The sequence below is a fragment of the Onthophagus taurus genome, chromosome 1, assembly GCF_036711975.1.
Source record: "Onthophagus taurus isolate NC chromosome 1, IU_Otau_3.0, whole genome shotgun sequence".
NCBI classification, from domain to species: domain Eukaryota; kingdom Metazoa; phylum Arthropoda; class Insecta; order Coleoptera; family Scarabaeidae; genus Onthophagus; species Onthophagus taurus.
This window is the reverse complement of record NC_091966.1, coordinates 1,740,026-1,758,845: the sequence shown is the minus strand read 5'-3', so window position 1 is coordinate 1,758,845 and position 18,820 is coordinate 1,740,026. Positions and strand designations below refer to the sequence as shown.

The 18,820-nt window shown below is 34.5% G+C and overlaps 1 protein-coding gene across 1 annotated transcript; it reads right to left on the bottom strand.

The window, feature by feature from the left end:
* Nucleotides 1-647: 647 nt before the first annotated feature.
* On the bottom strand, nt 648-18,780 carry LOC111418040 (nuclear basket protein megator). The gene is made up of 8 exons (XM_023050473.2): nt 18,462-18,780; nt 17,112-18,349; nt 6,953-11,696; nt 6,714-6,896; nt 6,558-6,656; nt 6,225-6,388; nt 5,945-6,173; nt 648-1,162 (listed from the first exon to the last, which is right to left on the bottom strand). Exons 1-8 carry the CDS (start codon nt 18,622-18,624, stop codon nt 1,068-1,070), a joined length of 6,915 nt encoding a protein of 2,304 aa, XP_022906241.2. The 5' UTR covers nt 18,625-18,780; the 3' UTR covers nt 648-1,067.
* Nucleotides 18,781-18,820: the final 40 nt, after the last annotated feature.

Genomic DNA, 18,820 nt, shown 5'->3' with positions numbered 1-18,820 from the left:
TGTTTAAAAAAAATAAAGTATTGATATATTTTATTTGCATTTTAGTTGTACCCCCCAGAAGCAATATTATACCGATGTCCTACAGACTTGGCGATGATTATTGGATTAAAATGTTCGCCGGTTGTTGAAAACATCACACTAGAGGTACTGCAGCATATCATGTCAAAAAGAACACATGATATCAAAAAAGTAGAAACGTTTAATCACACGAAGTGTAACTGTGTAAATAACACATAGAGATGGATTCACCTCTTTAATGATAAATCAAACGTAAGACTGTAAAAACCAATTTGGTACTGTACTTAAATCAAAAGCGATGACGATTATGAAGTAGTTAGATTTAATTTATTTATTTCAATTTTTATGTATCAAGTCAATTAATTTCTGTATTCAACGCTATGATCAACAATAATTTTTTTATGGGGAAACTATGAAATGTTAATTTCTAAATTATTTTTGCTCATCCTAAAAAAAATAATCGTTGATCACCCAAACATTTTATAAGAGGAACCAATTTTAAATGCCTAACACGCATTTGTGATTTGTAATAAGTATTATTGATGTTTAAATTATTTATCACTAATCTTTAATAATAAAATATTTTATAAAAAAAAGGAAGTTGTTAATAATCCATAAATTAAAATCCCTTCACATTTAAATCGTTATATATATTGAACAAAGTTTAAGGTTGACATATCCTAATACACTAACACCATGTTTATGCGTCTGCAAAGAGTGAATCGGGGGAGAGGCCACATTACAAAATACAAAACGATTGGGTTACGAAAAATCAGTCCCTTCCATATATCTGGCTATTTTATAACAACTTTTTTTTTATATTCTATAAAATAAACGGTCGAATGTTTGCTTTCAAAGTAATAAGGGGGGGAAAAGAAAAATATACACAATTTTTACTTTCAACAATAGAACAAATGTGACGATATCTACACGAAAAAAAAGGACTTCTTTTAAAAAAAGACTACTATGATGATGAACTTAAATTAACGTAAGTAGGGGAACACTAATACTATCCGGCGAAAAACGCGCGACGTGGAATGCAATGAAAATTAAAAACGACCGCCTCCATACGGCCTCTGGATTCGACCTCGACTACGTCTTGCAGTTCTTGGAGAAAAATTGCCTCTTCCTCTTTGAGGTTGTTCTATAAAAAAAAAATAATTTTTTTAAAATCAATCTAAATGATGTAAAGTAAATGTAACAAACTTTCTTTTATAATTTTATTCCATGATCAACTTGAAGTAGATTTTTATCAACTCATGATCAATATGATCTAGAATTGATTAGTGGTTTTTAACAACCTAAGCTTTTTGCCTCAAATTCTTTATAATAGCTTCATCTAAAAAATATGCTATGTTACAAATAAAATGCAACATAGCTTAACAGTACAGGCATTGGGTAGTTTTGCAAAGGAAAAGTTTTGCTTGGAAAAGGTGACGTGCTTATGATAACTCTGAGTTTCCATTTTAAGAGACGCATGGCTAAACCTCAATGTTTCTGGTACTAGGCCTAGTGTTAGTTGTACGTTTCGTTCAATAAAAATATACCACAATTTTATGCTGAATAACAATTAAAATTAGAACTAACACACTAGACCTAGAACTAGAAACATTCGGGTTTAGCCGCACGTCTTTAAAGACGGCTAAAACCGAACGATTCTAGTTCTAGGTATAGTGTTATATCTAGTTTCACACTTATACTGTCACTAGAACTAACATTAGACCTAGAAACATTTGGGTTTAGCCGTACATCTCTTCAGACGGCTAAACCCGAATGATTCCAGTTCTACGTATAGTATTAGTTCTAGTTTTACACTAGGACTGCTACTATGTATAGTCTCCGATTTTTTTGGTGGTTTTTATAACTTAATTGGAGTCATATAACGAACAAAGACGGGGTTGTAAACAAGTCTAAACTCCGGCGCGAGTTGTTCAGGTCCGCATTAACGGAAATTACAAAAACATAATATTTAAAAACAATATTAACATAATTCGTGAGGAATGTAATAATATTTCATCCAAATTGTGGTCGCAGTACGTAAAACACGTGATAGATGTCGAAGATTCGTATGTGTCGAAACATGTACAGCGTTTTATTATTAGTGTTGATAATTCTTCTGATGACAACTTAGAATGCGCGGAAAGTGACAACTGTTATGACTAGAGCTCGGATTCTTCGGTACCTAAGTCCAGTCGACCAGTTCACGAATGTTGCGTTATTAACGAGCGACGCATAGCCAAGGTCCCGAGTTCACTGGTCTGCAGCGTTGTCATGGTAATCCATAGGCACGCGTTAGCAAGGGTCTGTATTAACGCTAAATGAGCAAGTAATTATATACTTTATTATAATTTTTCTGGACTCTCAGTTCCTATTTGGTGAAATGATTGAATAATAATGACTTTTTCTAAATTTACTTCAGAAAATGACGACCTAACTCGACGTCACAACTGGTAACGGGCACAAATGTAACTGCTAGAACTAACAGGCCATATTTAGAAGATATTTCTTAGTTGCAAAATGCTACACTGTTGTCAATTAATGTGAACGTATCGCCAAAAATCGCTATTAAGTGTGCTATTGGAATAAATAATAAAAACTAAAACAACAGGGTAATTCAGTTAATAAAAATCAAAATATTAATTCTTAATAGAAGTAGTTTTAAATTATAAAACCTAAAACAAGAAGGCACTTCTAATTAAAACAAATCAAGAAAATATTCGATGATAATTAAATAAAATATTCAATACACTCCGTTTGAAATTATAAAAACTGAAACAATAGTACAATTCTAAGGATTCTAAGGATTCTAGGATATTAAATGAATTGGTACTGAATTCTCTGAACACATCCGGATGAGGCCTGGCATGCTTATAGATGTGTGAGCGATCGGAACGGTAGATCGCGTGGTGAGAGTGCATTTATGATCGCGCCCCATAGGTTCTGCGCTGGCGACGCTACTGAGACGGTACCGAAATATCCGAGCTTTGGTTATGACACTGATGAAGAATCTTGAATTAACGACAATCGCTGGTTAGAAATGTTAAATAATTTATATTTAAATAAAATAAAAAAAGAAGTGCGTCTCTGGACCCAGTTCGCTAGGAGGGCCTATCATAAATCACGATCAGGTACTTTTTCGGGGTGATAATTACTACCGCTACTGATTTTGGCGGTCATAAAAACCACCAGAAAAATCGGAGACTATAGAACTAACACTATACCTACAACTAGAATCATTTGGGTTTAGCCACACATGTCTCTAAAGATGGCTAAACCCGAATGATTCTAATTCTAGTTTTACACTTGCTGTGTCACTAGAACTAACATTAGACCTAGAAACATTTGGGTTTAGCCGTCTTAAGAGACGTACGGCTAAACCCGAATGATTCTAGTTCTACGTATAGTGTTAGTTCTAGTTTTACACTAGCACTGCTACTATGTACAACTAGCCCTATACCTACAACTAGAATCATTTGGGTTTAGCCACATGTCTCTAAAGACGGCTAAATCCGAATGATTCTAGTTCTACGTATAGTGTTAGTTCTAGTTTTACACTAGCACTGCTACTATGTACAACTAACACTATACCTACAACTAGAATCATTTGGGTTTAGCCGCACGTCTTTAAAGACGGCTAAACTCGAATGATTCTAGTTCTAGGTATAGTGTTAGTTCTAGTTTTACACCTGCGGTCACTAGAACTAAAATTAGATTTAGAAACATTTGGGTTTAGCAATACGTCTCTTAAGATGGCTAAATCTGAATGATTCTACTTCTTGGTCTAGCGCTGCATAACAATTAAAACTAGAACTAACGCTAAACCCGATACTTTCTAGTTTTAGGTCTAGTGTTAGTTCCAATGCTAGTATTAGTCTTAGTTTTATTTGTTGTTTAGCGCTAGATTGTTGTATATTTTTATTGAACTATAACGGACACTGCGTTCCCCATATTGGTCCAGTATATCGAGGTTTTACTGTAATGTCAAATTATATTGACTGTTACATTTTATGTGGGACAAAGTAAGTAGGTACGCCCTGGTTTCTATGAAAATATATTTTTGCGTATTGCATCTTAAGGGGCTATACCAGTGTGAATTTTTTTGCTTTTTTCGGTAGTTTATACTTTCAGGAACATAATATTAGAATTTCAAAGTCGGATTCCAAATAGTTTTTACCTTTTAACTACCAACTTTCCGCAAGTCAGAAACACATATTATTCTATATTTCGCCTATTATTTGTTATTATTAGATAGAAGTACCTTTCACGGAAGTACTGGACTGTATCGCGCAATAAGAAGTTGTAAAAATCATAAAATTTTCTAAGAAAAGTTATAATGGTTATAACTCTGGCACTTTGTTCCAAACCACCTCCACAGCGGCTTCGAAACTATCCAACTTGCTAATTTTCTGGCTCTTTCCATTTTTAACGATGGTTTTCAATCTATTTGTTTCGAGTTATGGAAATCACTATTGGTCCAATTACAAATGAATGTGCGAACGATAGATCATCTCTATCGTTCGCCAGAATTTATCAAACTAATTTACGTCAAGCGGCATCAAAGGAGGGTAGAACTGCTCGAAAAAAAGCTTTAGCGGCTCAGCTTTTGAAACAGAGGAGGGTCCATTATATGAGCCCTCCTCCATTATATAATAGCGAAGTGACATTTCTTATGGTAAATACAGGTAATTTAAAAAATCGCCGACGAACTTCTAGAGTAGATAATACACGAAAAATTAAGATGAATAGTCTTAATATACATAGAGTCGCAAATGCCTCGTTGGTGAGATATAGCGCATCAAAGTTTCTTTAAAATTAAACATTATCTGCAATAAAAAACACTTTTTTAAAAATATTATCTACGCCATTGCTCTCTACGCGTGTAAAATGATCAATTATCTATCAATTGGTCTCTTACAAAACTTTGATGAAAGCAATACTTTTTAAGAAAAACACGTTTGTAGAAAATTTGTTAATTCAATCAAAAACTGTTGCTTTAATCAAACTTTTGTAAAGAGACCAATTGATAGATAATTGATCACTTTATACGAAAATACTGCCCGTTTGACAAAATTAGCAGTGGAGTTGAAAATATTTTAAAAAAAGGGCTTTTTATTGCAGATAATGTTTAATTTTAAAGAAACTTTCACCCGCTATATCTCGTTAAGGACGCATTTGCGACCCCATGTATATTAAAACTTTTCATCTTAATTTTTGATGTATTACCTGCCCTAGAAGTCTGTCAGCAGTTTTTTGATCACCCTGTATATCATTTTATAGTTAAAATTTTAAACGCGTTTTTCAAAAAACGGTAGTTTCAAAATTTGCTGCAGTTCTAACTCAAAGACAAATTATCCGATTGATTTGAAATTTTAACAAAGTATTATAAACATGTTTTATACACATTTAAAAACTGTCGATTTGACATCGAAAAACGGCGATTTCTTAGAGATAAATAAAAAAAGTTTTTCTTCAAAACTCCGCCAGTTTGGAGTACGGAGAATACCTTCTAGTTTAACATCGATATTTGTTTTTTTCTGCAGCAGTGAAGAATCTTTTTTTTTATGAGTGTCTCGAGACATAGCGCATAAGTCGCTAAAATGTTACTATTTTTCTATGAAAAAATTATTGTATATAGTTCAACAATAGACAAATACATGCTTAAAGTTTCAAAACATTCGTTGAAATACTTAATAAAAAAAAATTCCAAACATCACCTAAATTCTTTAGCAATTACACTGGTATAGCCACTTAAGTGAAATTCACTGTGCAATAATATAGTATATTTCGACCTTCACAATAAAGTGTTAATTTCTTTATAAATATGTTTAAGATGGTTTCATACTGTTAAATAAAGTGACTGTTATTAATTATTAAAATAAGTTTGTTACATTTTTATTACTGACCACCCTATTAAATAAAATCCCACCTTGTCTAAACATACGTTGATCTCCACCCCAAACAATTGGCGTTGGACTTGGCCTGGATATTCCACCTCTACTATGTGTAGCATGCCGCATAGATGACGATCGCCGAGCAACTGGAACGCCCCTTGTCATTGATTTCGATCGCGTATTTGTGCTTGGTGTCGCTTCGGCTTCACGACCTTCCTCTTCACCTTCTTCGGAAGTTAAAGGCTTCTCACCCTCGGATGATACCTAAAAGTAATTAAATTAAACAAAAAAATTAATGTAATTTTTAGTATTTACCCCATCTTCGCCTTCTAACATTTCTTCAGGTTGTTGTTCTTGTTGTACAGTTTCTGAGGAGGTTCCAGCTACGGAAGGGGGACCCATACATTCACCTCCACTTCCTTCAGGTGCTTGTTCGCTGTCGTCACCAACACCGCTTACAGTAATTGAAGGAATTTCTCCTAAAAAAATATTAATTTTTTAATTAATAATTTTGGAAAATTATTTTGGTAAAAATTAAGTAATAAAAACACGTATGACGTAATAAAGACCTCTTTAATAACAATAATAATAGAAATAAAACTGAGAAAAAATATGTACAAATTAAATTAAAATTTTATTTATTTTTACCATCCGTGTGCATTTTATGTCCCGATTGTTCTTCACCGCTGGGCCCTGCTTCTTGAGGAGAGGCTTGAAGGGGAGTGCTCGGTACACTTCGACCAGTACCTTTAAAATAAATAAAACATTTTATCACACCTACTTTTTAATGAAAATAAATCATACCATTATCATCAATGGGTATCTCTAAAGTTTGCTCTGGTATTACTTCATTAGACGCATTACTAGGAGGAACTGACTCGTTGAAAGTAAATCTTCCACTTGTAGGAACGTGCGGCGAACTAACAGCTTCGCCGAAACCATCTGATCGTCTTGGTACATATAAAGTAGGAGTTGAAGGAACAATTCCTAAAAAAAATAATCCAATCAATACGGTAAAAAGAACCCATTTTGTTTTTATTTACCGTCATCACCACCTTCTTCTGGTAATTCCAAATGACTTTGTTGCTGTCTCGATAAAGGAGCAACTGGTCTAGTTCTAGAATTAGGCATTGTAACAGAAACGGAAGTGGAAGCTTGCGAAACGGTGACGCACGAGCTTCCATCAGTACCACTGCTAATCGCTTCAGATTGAGGTTGTTCAGAAGTTTCTTCTTGAGGATCTTCTTGTCGCTCACTTTGATTCGGTACTTCGCTGGAATCCTCAATAACTTCCACTTCATTACCACCCTCATCTTCTTCAACTTCTTGGCAATCATCTTCATAGTTCATTTGTTCACCGTACGTTCCTTCCATATCGTAACCTTCGCCGTCAGCTTCGTCCGGTTCATCGTCGGCGCCTTCGCCTTCATCCGGACAATCGCCTTCTTCATCGCTTTCGACTACAATAACGTTTTCAGTATCCTCCTCGTGGTCTCTTTGGCTGCTGGTCGGCACCTGGTACTCCACCTCCAAGCCGCTCTCACTTACGCTCTGAAAGTTCTCCGTGGTAGTCGTCGTCATCGTACCTTGAATGGTTCGCGTTCGTTTCGCCTGTTGAGTTTGTTTTCCTCCTTCATCCGATTGACAATCGGTATCAGCTTCGCGAGGTCTTTTATGCGCAGCTTGAGTTGTCGTTACAGTATTCGAACTACTACTACTACTTGTTCCCTGTTCTTGAGCGCTATTCGGAGGTTCTACTCTGGGTAAAACTAAAGCTACGGCTTGTTGTTGAGGTGCTTGCACCTGGACGTTATCCTCATCTTCTTCTTGCGAAGATTGCGTTGGAGGCACAGCGACTTGTCGAACACCAATTATAGCAGAACTGGCAGAGCTTGTAGCGGGGGCGTAATCGGTGTGAGAACTCGTTGGACTGCTTGAAAGGGCTTCAATTCCACTTGAACCAGTTGTATGAACTTGTTGTTGCGGAGGAACCATCACGCTAGGACTTTGACTTGTTCGTCCAGCCACAACGGTTCTGGTTGCCATTGAAATTGGACGTATGCTAGCTAAAGGAGGTTCCCCAACATTTCTCCATGGTTGCACGGTTACCGATTGAGTTTGATTCGTCGAATGCCCACTCATTGGTTTAATATTAGCAGTGGGTGGTTCTGTGCTTGATTTTTCGGCGGATCCACTACTAGTGGAAGGTTTTGATCCTTGTTGTAATCCCAATTGTCTTTGCAGTTGATTAACTCGTTGAGTAAGCGTTTCAATTTCTTGTGTTAGTCGTTCTTTTTCCGCTTGTTTCTCAGCTAAAATTTCATCTTTTTCTTTCTTTAATTTATCAAGTTCGTCGGATTTATCTTTATCCGCTTGACTTTGATCACTTTTACCTTGACCTTGATTGCTGAGTTGACTCAATTCGGCTTTTAACGTAGTATTTTGTTCCGTTAAAGTCATAATTCTATCCTTGGCATTTTTGAATAGAGTCTTAAATCTCTCCTCTTTCTCCAAACTGGTTTGTTTTAGAGTTTCAATTTCTTTTTTGGAACTGTCGTTTTCTTCCGTAGCCGAACTAACCTGTTGATTCATCTCATCGATTTTAGCTTGATGGGCTACTTCCATCTGGGTTAATCGCTCTTCGATTTCCGCCCTACCTTCTTGTCTTAATTGTTCTTGTTTATCGATGGGAACGTCTGCTTGATCTTGATTTGCTTGTTGCTTCTTTAATTCTTCGAGTTCTTTAGTAACCTCTTCGGATTGGGATTTATATTTTTTCGCGATTTTTCTGATTTGCATCAAATTATTTTTTAGGTCTACTAATATAGTATCTTTTGCGGCAAATTCTTCTGTTAGCACGCGGTGCTCTTCGGTTAATTTAATATGGTCGTTTCTTGATGCTAAAAGATCCGTTGTTAAGTTGTTGACTTGAGTCCTCAAAGTCGTGAGTTCCTCACTCATACGATCCATCTCTTCTTTTTGCAGCGCCTGTTGTTTTCTAATTTCTTTTAGTTGTTCCTCCAATTTAGTTTTTTCTTTTGTTAGATTATTAAATTCTGCTGTTAATTGTGTGTTATTCGATCGTTCAACAGTTAATTGTTTCGCTAAACTCTCTCTTTCGTTTTGAAGTTTTTTCCAATCTTCAGGACTTGTACGATTCGATTTTTCAATCAACATATTAGCTCTTTGCCTCCAACGCGTTGCTTCACCTCTTAGTGTTAAATTCTCAGTTTGCATAGCTTCAGCTTTAATTCCCAACTCTCTATTTTTCTCTTGTAACGGCGATAATTGCTCCTCGAGTGTAATAGTTCTTGTTCGCAATTCGTTAATTTGAGATAAAAGACCATCACGTTCCATTCTTAAGCTTCGATTACTATCGGTTATCGCATTCAATGTTTCGACCTTGCGTAAAACTTCAGCATGTTTCGCGTTTGTTACCATTGATACATCGGATTTTTCTCTTTCTACTAATAAAGCTGCTTTGGTTGCTTCATATTCTTTATTTAACGCTTCATGTAATGATTTGATGCGAGAATGTTCGGCTTCGAGAATTTCGCACTTACTGATTGCAATATCTTTTTCTTGACGAAGATATTTGATGATCTTTAATAATTGATCGCTAGAATTGGCTTCGTTTTCATTTAATGAGCGGTTAAAACTAACGTCTGCGTCAATCGCTGAAGTGTTAGCCTCGCTTGATTGTGCTTGAACAATCGCGAGTTGAGTATTCATTTCTTGGAGTTGATCTAATAACAAAGCATTTTGAGTTTCCATCGCTTTAAATCTTGATTCTAATTCAACCTTTTCTTTTTTAAATAATTCTTCTTGATTAGTCCACCCTATTTTGCTCTCTTCCAAAGCGGCGATTGCTTTATCTCTTGCGATTTTAACTGATTCAACTTCATCGACAGTCTTGGTTAATTCTTCTTTAATAGTTGTTAATGTTTGCAAGTCGTTACTGTGCAACATCATTTCGTGTGCGTATTTATTTTCGGCTGCTTGCAAATTTTCTTGCAACGTTTTAATTTCGATTTTAGCGGCATCTAATTCTTTTTTCGCCTCAACTAAATCTTTGGAAATTTGTAATTGGGCTATTTCCATTTTTCGCATGCCAATATTTACAGCTTCTTGACCATCGGTGTAAACTGACAATTCTCCTTGTAGTTCAGAACATTGTTCCTCTAGATCTTTAATTCTTTTTTCTTGTTCTTTTAATTTAGCTTCGGTAGTTTCCTTAAGCTTGTTATTCTGCTCGACTACTTCAATCAGTTGTTTTTCGGCAGCTTCGGCTACGTTTGAATGTTGGTCGATAGCTTCTTTGGCTATTTTTAATTGTTGCTGAAGAGATTCTACTTCGGCTTGGCGCTCAACTAACATTTGTTCTAATTCGCGGAATTTCTTTGAATCGCCGTCTCCGGTGAAGAGGCTTATTTTTAATTTTTTGGAAAGTTCTTCTAGTTGAGTTGATTTCGACATTAAATCTTCTCGTAATTGTACTAATTCTCCCCGCAATTTATTAGCGATTTTCTGTTCTTCCTCCATTCGACTTTGAGCAGCTTGAGTTTGTTTCTCTAAATGTTCTGATAATTGTTTAAAGTTATCCTGTTCTTCTTGTCGGCGTCTTCTTAAAGCGGCACATTCGCGATGAGCGTCGTTTAATTGTTCTTCTAATTTTAATTTGCTTTCAGCGTCGTTTCTTTCAAGAGTGGCTTTGATAAGTTCAATATTGGTGTGAAGTAAATTATTAGAGTGCACTTCACGTTTCATAGACTCGCGTTCTTTTAATAACCTTTGTTCGGAATCGCGTAAAAGCGCGTTTTCTTTTTGGAGGTTATTAGCTTGGACTTCTTGTCTACTTAATTTCGTGTGAGCTTCAAGCACGTTTTCTCGGAGATATTTAGCGCTAACTTCATGTTTAGTAATTGTTTCAGTGTATAATTTATTGCGCTCTTCTAATTTTTCAATTTGGTTTTTATAAACAGCCATATTATTTTTTAAAACTTTAAATAATTCGTCCATGCTTTCAAGTTTGGCCGCTAATTTAGTGTTTTGAATCATCATATCTTGAAGGTTTCCGCGCGTTTTTTCATGATCCTCAATCAGCAATTTTTCATTAGTGGCCTTTTCTTTTTTATATGTATCATATTCATCTTTAAGAAGTTTTAATTCTTTTGTTAAACTTCCATTTTGAGATTCGAGTTCTTGAATTTTCTCGTCGTTTCCTTGACTAGTCTCGTTTTCTTGTTCTTTTGAACTGGCGGAGCCATTTTCCACAAACATTCTCTCACCAGAAATTGTGTTGTCGTTTGCCCCTTTATTATTAGCCAATTGCATGTATAAATTTCTGTACATGTCCCTTTGATTCGTAAGCATTCCCATCAATTTGCTTTGTTTATCGTGTTGTTCTAAAAGATCCGCTTGTTCTTCGCGCATTTTTTCCAATTTCGTTCTTAAAGCCGCAACTGCCGCTGCATCCATATCTTCGGCGTCTTCTTGTTTAGAACTAAGCTCGCGAACGAGCGCCAGCAAACGTTGATTATTGGTTTGTAACTCACTGATGTCACTAAACGTGACCAATCGTTTTGAAATTATATCAGCGGAAGACGTTGTATCACTTAAATCGTGGTCAGTTGAGTTGCTGGAACTACCAGCTCGGGAATTTTCTACTTCTCGCAATAAATGACAAACTTGACGACCTAAATCTTGAAGTTCCTTTTTCAAACGGGAGTTTTCACGAGTTGCTACTCCTTCGAGACGTTTTGCTTCACCTGCATTTTCTTTAAAATTCTGCAAAAGAGTGTAGTACATAGATAAGTTGATGGAATCATCATTTTTCTCTCCACCTTACTTAATTTAGGTGATAGAGACTCGATATTCATTGTGGATTAAATAGGTGAAAACATTAGAAAATACGATGAAGTGAATTTTTATTAAAATCTAAAACCTAAAACAAACTTGGTCTAACATGGTGTGATAATAATCTTCCACTTTTTCCTAAAATTTTTCAAAGAGTACCTGTGGAATGTCTTTTCGATCTTGCTATAGCCATTTCGAGTACCCCCCTGTTTAACTTCCTGATAGAAGTCGAATTTGTTGGTCTTTAACTATCCTTGTTAATAATTTATAGAAGGTGGATACTAGGCTAATCTTGAGCATTTTGCTTGCTAGTTTGTGGGGACTGTGATTATATATATATGTATCAGACAGACTAGTCGTAACACCAACGTTAGATTCAAAGAACACACTAATAAAGATTCTTCTGCAGTGTATAAACATGTCTATCTCATTTATCATTTCTTGTCCATGTACGGACATATGCCTCTTCCATTAAGAGAGGTTTTTAACCAATTATTTTTAACTAACGCTGACCAGACGAGTTTACGATTGTTTTATTCAGTCGCTCTTTAGATGTTCTCTCTGAAGGACTGGTGGAAAAATGTTTGTGCTGGGACTCGAAACCAGGTCACCAGTACACAAGCCACATGACTTGCCATTAGGCTGTGAACACCAAGCCAATTTTGGTAATTTAAAATTAATTGACACCACAAGGAGAGAACTTGATTTATATAAAGGATTATATAAGTCATTATAAAAATAACTAATGATCAATTCTTAATAATTGAATCAATTGAAATTAATAACCATCGTTATTTTTAGTCGTACCTGAGGAAGGTCAATGTAAGAAGTCATGACGTGGTATTAATAATTGACTCAAAGCGAAATTTGATCAAATTCTAACATTTTATCAAAAAACAAGTAAGTAGTGACCAATAGGTATTGGTCTCTTAAAGACAATCAATTTTGTTTGATTTTGACAGTTTCTTCTGTATCCCATTCCTTGGAGTTGATCAACTTCATTCTAACAATCGCAAAGAGGCTGTCCAAATATTCGAACTTCAACTGATGCGTCAAACTGACATCAAAAATATACTTATTTCAATGAATCTGCCGGAAAAGAAATTATTTCTGATGATATTGTGTAACCATTACAGTTTATCATACACTATGGCGGTTTAGGCATGTATGCGCATTTTTTAGCGCAGATATCTAAAAGTCCGTTATTATATAACACATGACATGTTGATGATTCTTAGCATGGAATATTGAGGTTCATAAATAATTATCTGTTAAATTTCCCCATTTCTACAAGTGTTAATACTCCATTAGATATTTCTGTTGAATAATCAACAAGTTGATTTTGTGAACGAGTACAGAATCTTGACATTAATGTTCAATAACTGATTTGTATAGGTTTAGATTATGAAAATGAACTTTAATTACTGTTCATTCTGGAGACTTGTTAAGGCGTGTTTATGGCATTAGAATTCGTCAAGTAGTTTCAGATAAACTCACAAAAACTACATGACTGATAATTAGAATAATGGACGGCCTTCCATTTTTTTGCTTCTTCCTTTTTTATTGCATGATCAATGAAAAATCAATGAAAAAACGCTCGAGTTTCAGAGAAGGTACGCCGAATAAATGCAGAATGGAATAATTTTTCTTGGCAGATGCCAAATTACTTGTATAATTGCTAAGAATAGTCTAAAACAGAGTTTAAAAACAATTCATAAAATAGGAGAGATTTGCCAAAAGATAAGAATCACCTAAAATCTGATTTGCTTTAGTAGTACTTTTGGTTGTACTAAATCCTTTGCCCAAAAGCAGAAAAACTGTCGTAATTGTTGCACTTTGGGAAATGCTGTAAAATTAGTGGAAGAGCAACAGAATGAAGAGAAGAAGAGCAAGTAAAGTGTTAAATTTCTGCAATGACTTAATTAATATAAAATATAAAAACGATTGATGGTTAACACATATGATGAGCTAAAATCAAAACAACATTCAATACGTTGAAAGTATCAAATTAAGAATGTAGTCATTAAAATGTTAACTTATATAATCTAGTAATCCAGGTAGTGATTTGTTTTCTTTCATATTTTTTCTTTTAATAATAACAAATGGGAAAAGTAAAGAAAACAAAAAAGAAGTGAAAGACAATTACAACCCGAAAGTTAAACAACCAACTAATAACAAGAGTTGCTGCTACCATCTGACAAAAATGGGAGACAAAAGAGATTGAGGGGGGGCGATCTCAATATGTTCACCCAGTTCATTGACATTGGAGTTGTGAGGGCTTCCAACCTTTTTAATTTCATATATTTCAGTCTTGATGGTTTCTTAAGCTTTGCTTGAACGACGTTGTATATTTTTTAAATAGAGTAGTTTTGATTTCATAACCTCAACAGTAACACATAAAAAACTTGAATTTTTGTCCACTTAGTGTGTGACAGTTTTATTTGACTTGAGAAGAATGATGATATTATTGAGATCCCAAACAAGTTAATTCACTTTATTTCATCGTATGTTCTAACTATTCCACATTACTTGTCTCATAAAGAAAGGAAAGTGATCAAATCTTATAAAAACAGAGCACCATGTAAATTACAAATCACAAAACAAGGGTTAGAAAAAATACTTTTCATTATTTAGTCGTCATTAAACATAACTATTCATAAATTTTAAACAATTGATATCTACAGGGTGTTCCCAAACTTCAGAGGTGATTCTTCAGCAAATTTTAAGGGTACTTTCTTATATGAACTATGAGCAACTTCGAGTCCCCTAAGGAGCTACGCTCCTTCAAAAATGGCGGAAAATTTTGGTTTAATTTATTTTTCTCTAAAACTAAAAACGCCAGGAAAATGAAATTTGGGGAATAAGTTTAGCTCATAATAATTGCTAGCTTATTTGTATTTTCAATATTTCCTTCTAAGTTACTAAACGTAACCACTCCTTCATTTTTTTCCTATTTTTTTTATATGAAAGTGATAAATACATTGGAAAAACATTATTTAAAATTTTGAAACGCCGAGTGAACTAGCGTAAATACGATAGAATTTTACTCGAAAATTAATTTGAAAAACAATAATAATAGTAAGAAAAACACTAAAAAAAACATAAAAACATTTCTGACAAAGATTGCAAAGCTTACTAAGATTTTTTCATTAAAAATTCATTCCAACTTTCGATTAACAACCCTACAGCTTAACAGTTAGTGTTTGCTTAATCAATTTTTTTCTCAGAAATTATTAAATTTTAGAACAAAATCAGAGCGACAACAAAGTTTTAGAATAGTTTTATCTATCTAACTGAAATTTTTCCAATGTATTTATCATCTGCATAAAAAAAAATCTTAGCAAAAACTTAAAGAGGTGGTCATGATTAGTAATTTAGAAGGGTAGGTTGAAAGTACAAATAGGATCAAAACGTGCCCTATTATGAGTTAAACATATTCCCCAAATTTCATTTTCCTAGCGTTTATGGTTTTTGAGAAAAAAAAAATTAAACCAAAATTTTCCGCCATTCATGGTTTATACAGGGTGTATCTGACTGCAACAAACTTCAAGGGGTGATTCTTTAGTGAATTTTAAGGGTACTTTGATATAATATATGAACCATGGGCGACTTCGCCCCCCCTAAGAAGCTACACCCCTCCAAAAATGGCGGAAAATTTTGGTTTAATTTCTTTTTCTCAAAAACCATAAACGCTAGGAAAATGAAATTTGGCGAATATGTCTAAGGGTGCGTTTACGTTGGAGCTGCGATAAACGATACTAGCAAAATAACGAAATTGTTGTCATAGTTTTATATGCAGGTGTTTATATTGAAACGAGAGCTGCGATAAACGATAAGAACAACAATGAGAGCAGCGATAAGAGCTGCGCAAAATGAATTGAAAACGATTTGTCAGAACAAATCTGTTGTGGTAATTTTTATCTTTTTGGTCCCACAAGGGGGATCTAACAAAAATTTCACTAATTAAACAGTCGATATCCATGCCGACCACACCTGATAATAGCAAAGAAAATAGGGAATACAATTAGCGTCGCTCTTATCGTTAGTTGGCTGTCAAGCTTGTGACAATTCGTCGCTCCAATATAAACACTTGCATATAAAACTATGGCAACAATTTCGTTGTTTTGCTAGTACCGTCGCTATTATCGTTTATCGCAGCTCCAACGTAAACACACTCTTACTCATAATAGGGCACGTTTTGACCCTATTTGTACTTTCAACCTACCCTTCTAAACTACTAAACGTAACCACCCCTTTACATTTTTGCTAAAATTTTTTTTATGCAGATGATAAACACATTGGAAAAATTTCAGTTAGATAGATAAAACTATTCTAAAACTTTTTTGTCTCTCTAAAATTTTTCCAAAAACGACTAATTTTTGAGAAAAAAAATAATAAAGCAAACATTGCCCGTTAAACAACGGGGTTGTCGATCAAAAGTTGGAATGAATTTTTAATGAAAAAATCTTGGTAGGCTTTGCAATCTTTGTCAGAAATATTTTTGACGTTTAAATGTCAGTGTTTTCGTATTATTATTATTATTTTTCAAATTAATTTTTAAATAAAGTTCTATCGCATTTACGCTCGTTCACTCGACGTTTCAAAATTTTAAATAAAACAATAATAATAGTAAGAAAACCACTGACATTTAAACGTCAAAAATAATTCTGACAAAGATTGCTAAGCCTGCTAAGATTTTTTCTTTAAAAATTCATTCCAACTTTCGATTAACAACGCTGCAGCTTAACAGTTAGTTTGCTTAATTAATTTTTTTCTCAGAAACTATTAACTTTTCGAAGAACATCAGAGAGGCAAAAAAGTTTTAGAATATTTTCGTCTATCTAAATAAAATATTTCCAATGTATTTATCATCGTCATAAAAAAGATCTAGACAAAAATTGAACGGGGGTGGTTATGTTTAGTAATTTAGAAGGGAAGATTGAAAGTACTAATAGGCTCGAAACATGCCCTATTATAAGCTAAACATATTTCCCAAATTTCATTTTCTTGGTGTTAATGGTTAAAAAAATAAACCAAAATTTTTCGCCATTTTTGAAGGGGCGTAGCTCCGCAGGGGAGTCGAAATCGCTGATAGTTTATATGAGAAAGTACCCTTAAAATTGCCTAAAGAATCATCCCCTGAAGTTTGGGAACGTCATTCAGATACACCCTGTATATTAAAGTTCCCCTAAAATTCACTTAAGGATCACCCCTTGAAGTTTATTGCAGTCATTTAGATATACAACATTATAAATTCATAAAAGAGATTCTTTTTACAAAAGAAAAGGATCGTTTTTTAAACTTGTTTTGTTATGCTTCATATTTTTTTTTTGTTTTAACACCTACCTGTACTTCATTAATCAAATCATCATTATTTTTAGTTAATTCCTTTATCGTTTCAAGAGCTTTCTCATAATCCTCATTTTGTTTGATCAATATTGGACTTCTCTCTTCTAATTCTTGAATAATATTATTTAAGTAAGCTTGGAGTTTTGTGTGATCTTCTTTAAGAGTAGCATGCTGATCCCTCATATTAACATATTCAGTGTAAATCTGCGTCATAGACATCCCGGATTTAATAAATTTCGAAGCTACAGCTGCCGCAGGCGACATCCCCTCCACTTCTTTTTGGAAGCTCTCGTTTTTAGTCGCTTCAAGAAGTATTTGAGACGCATCAAGTTCCTTTTTGAGTAACTCAATACAATCGTTCTTTTTTGCTAATACTTCTTCGTGTATAACAGTCATTTCTTTGTGTTTGGTTTCTAATTCACCATATTTGTCAACAGCCTCATCTAATTTGTTTTTAACTTCTTGATAACCATTCGTCAATTTTTCGGTGAGTTCTGATTTTTCTTGAGCCATTTCCTGGTATAAAACGACCAGTTTCTTTTGTGCGTCCATCTCGTGTTGATAAGCTTGTACTGCTTTAGCTGCAACTTCTTTCTCTTCAAGACTCTTTTTATTCATCTCTTCAATTTTTTGAATTAATACTTGGTTACGTTCGGTTAAAACTTGTACAGAATCGTTTGTTAGTTTTAATTCTTGGATTTTTTCGGATAATTTCGCTTCTAATTGCACCACTCTCGACGTGTTATCTCTACGTAAACTTAATAATTCCTCAGTTTTTTCGCGTAATTCTTCGGTTAATACATCCATTTGGCCATTTAATAACGTTTTTTCTTGTTCTATTCTTTTCTCTTTATAATCTAGGGTTAATTTTAATGATTCAACTTCTTCGGCTCTGTTCACAGCTTCACATTTTGCAGCTATGGCAGCTTCTAATTGTTTAGTAAGCATGTTAAAATCGGTTTGGAGGCGGTTAATTTCGTTAACACGACGGTCGATCATTTTTTGGAGCTCATCTCGATCATCTACGGCTAAATTACGCTGGTGTCTGTAATCGGACATTTCCTTTTCAACACGATTAAAAGCCTCTTGGAGTTTATTGTTTTCGGAGACCGTTTGGGATAGTTGGTTTTCCAATTCGGAAATTGTCGCAGTTGCGGCTTCCAGTTTAATTTTAACATCGTTGTTTTCCGTTTTTAATGTTTCCAATTCCGTTGTTATTTCAGATAAGGCTTTTTCTGTGTAATAAAGAAATGTTTAGATAAGTTTTTTGTAGTAATTCAAGGAATTTTATCAAAATGGATGGGAAATTTACGATTTTTTAAACGAAATTTTTTAAAGTGTACGTACCGGAATTGAATCGAGCCGTTTCTGCAATAGCTTTGGCGGCTAGCAACTGGTCGAACTGTTCTTCCGCAACATGCTCAATTTTTTTAATCACATCAGAGGGAATCGCATTCCACTCGGATTCTGTTAACGCCGTAGCGAACAATTTGCTCACCGCTACTTCCATTGCTTGAAATTATTGTTCTCAGCAAAAATACAGTCACATTTCACATAAAACGTTCACAGCGTCTTCGTAATTTTTCGCTCATACAAAGCAATCAAAGCATCATACGGCGACCAACAGAAACATGCCGGTTTTGGCACCCACAATGCATTGCGCTCCAAGTGCCAACACAAAAAAAACGAAATTAAAAAATAACGGT

Bases quoted from the DNA above. Each gene is read 5' to 3' on its own strand.
- LOC111418040 (XM_023050473.2), bottom strand. From the start codon at position 18,624: ATGGAAGTAGCGGTGAGCAAATTGTTCGCTACGGCGTTAACAGAATCC. The intron at 6,897-6,952 runs GTAAATAAAAAC...TATTTTTTTTAG, and splicing joins AGAAGAAGGTGGTGATGACG to GAATTGTTCCTTCAACTCCT. The intron at 6,389-6,557 runs GTAAAAATAAAT...ATATTTTTTTAG, and splicing joins ACATAAAATGCACACGGATG to GAGAAATTCCTTCAATTACT.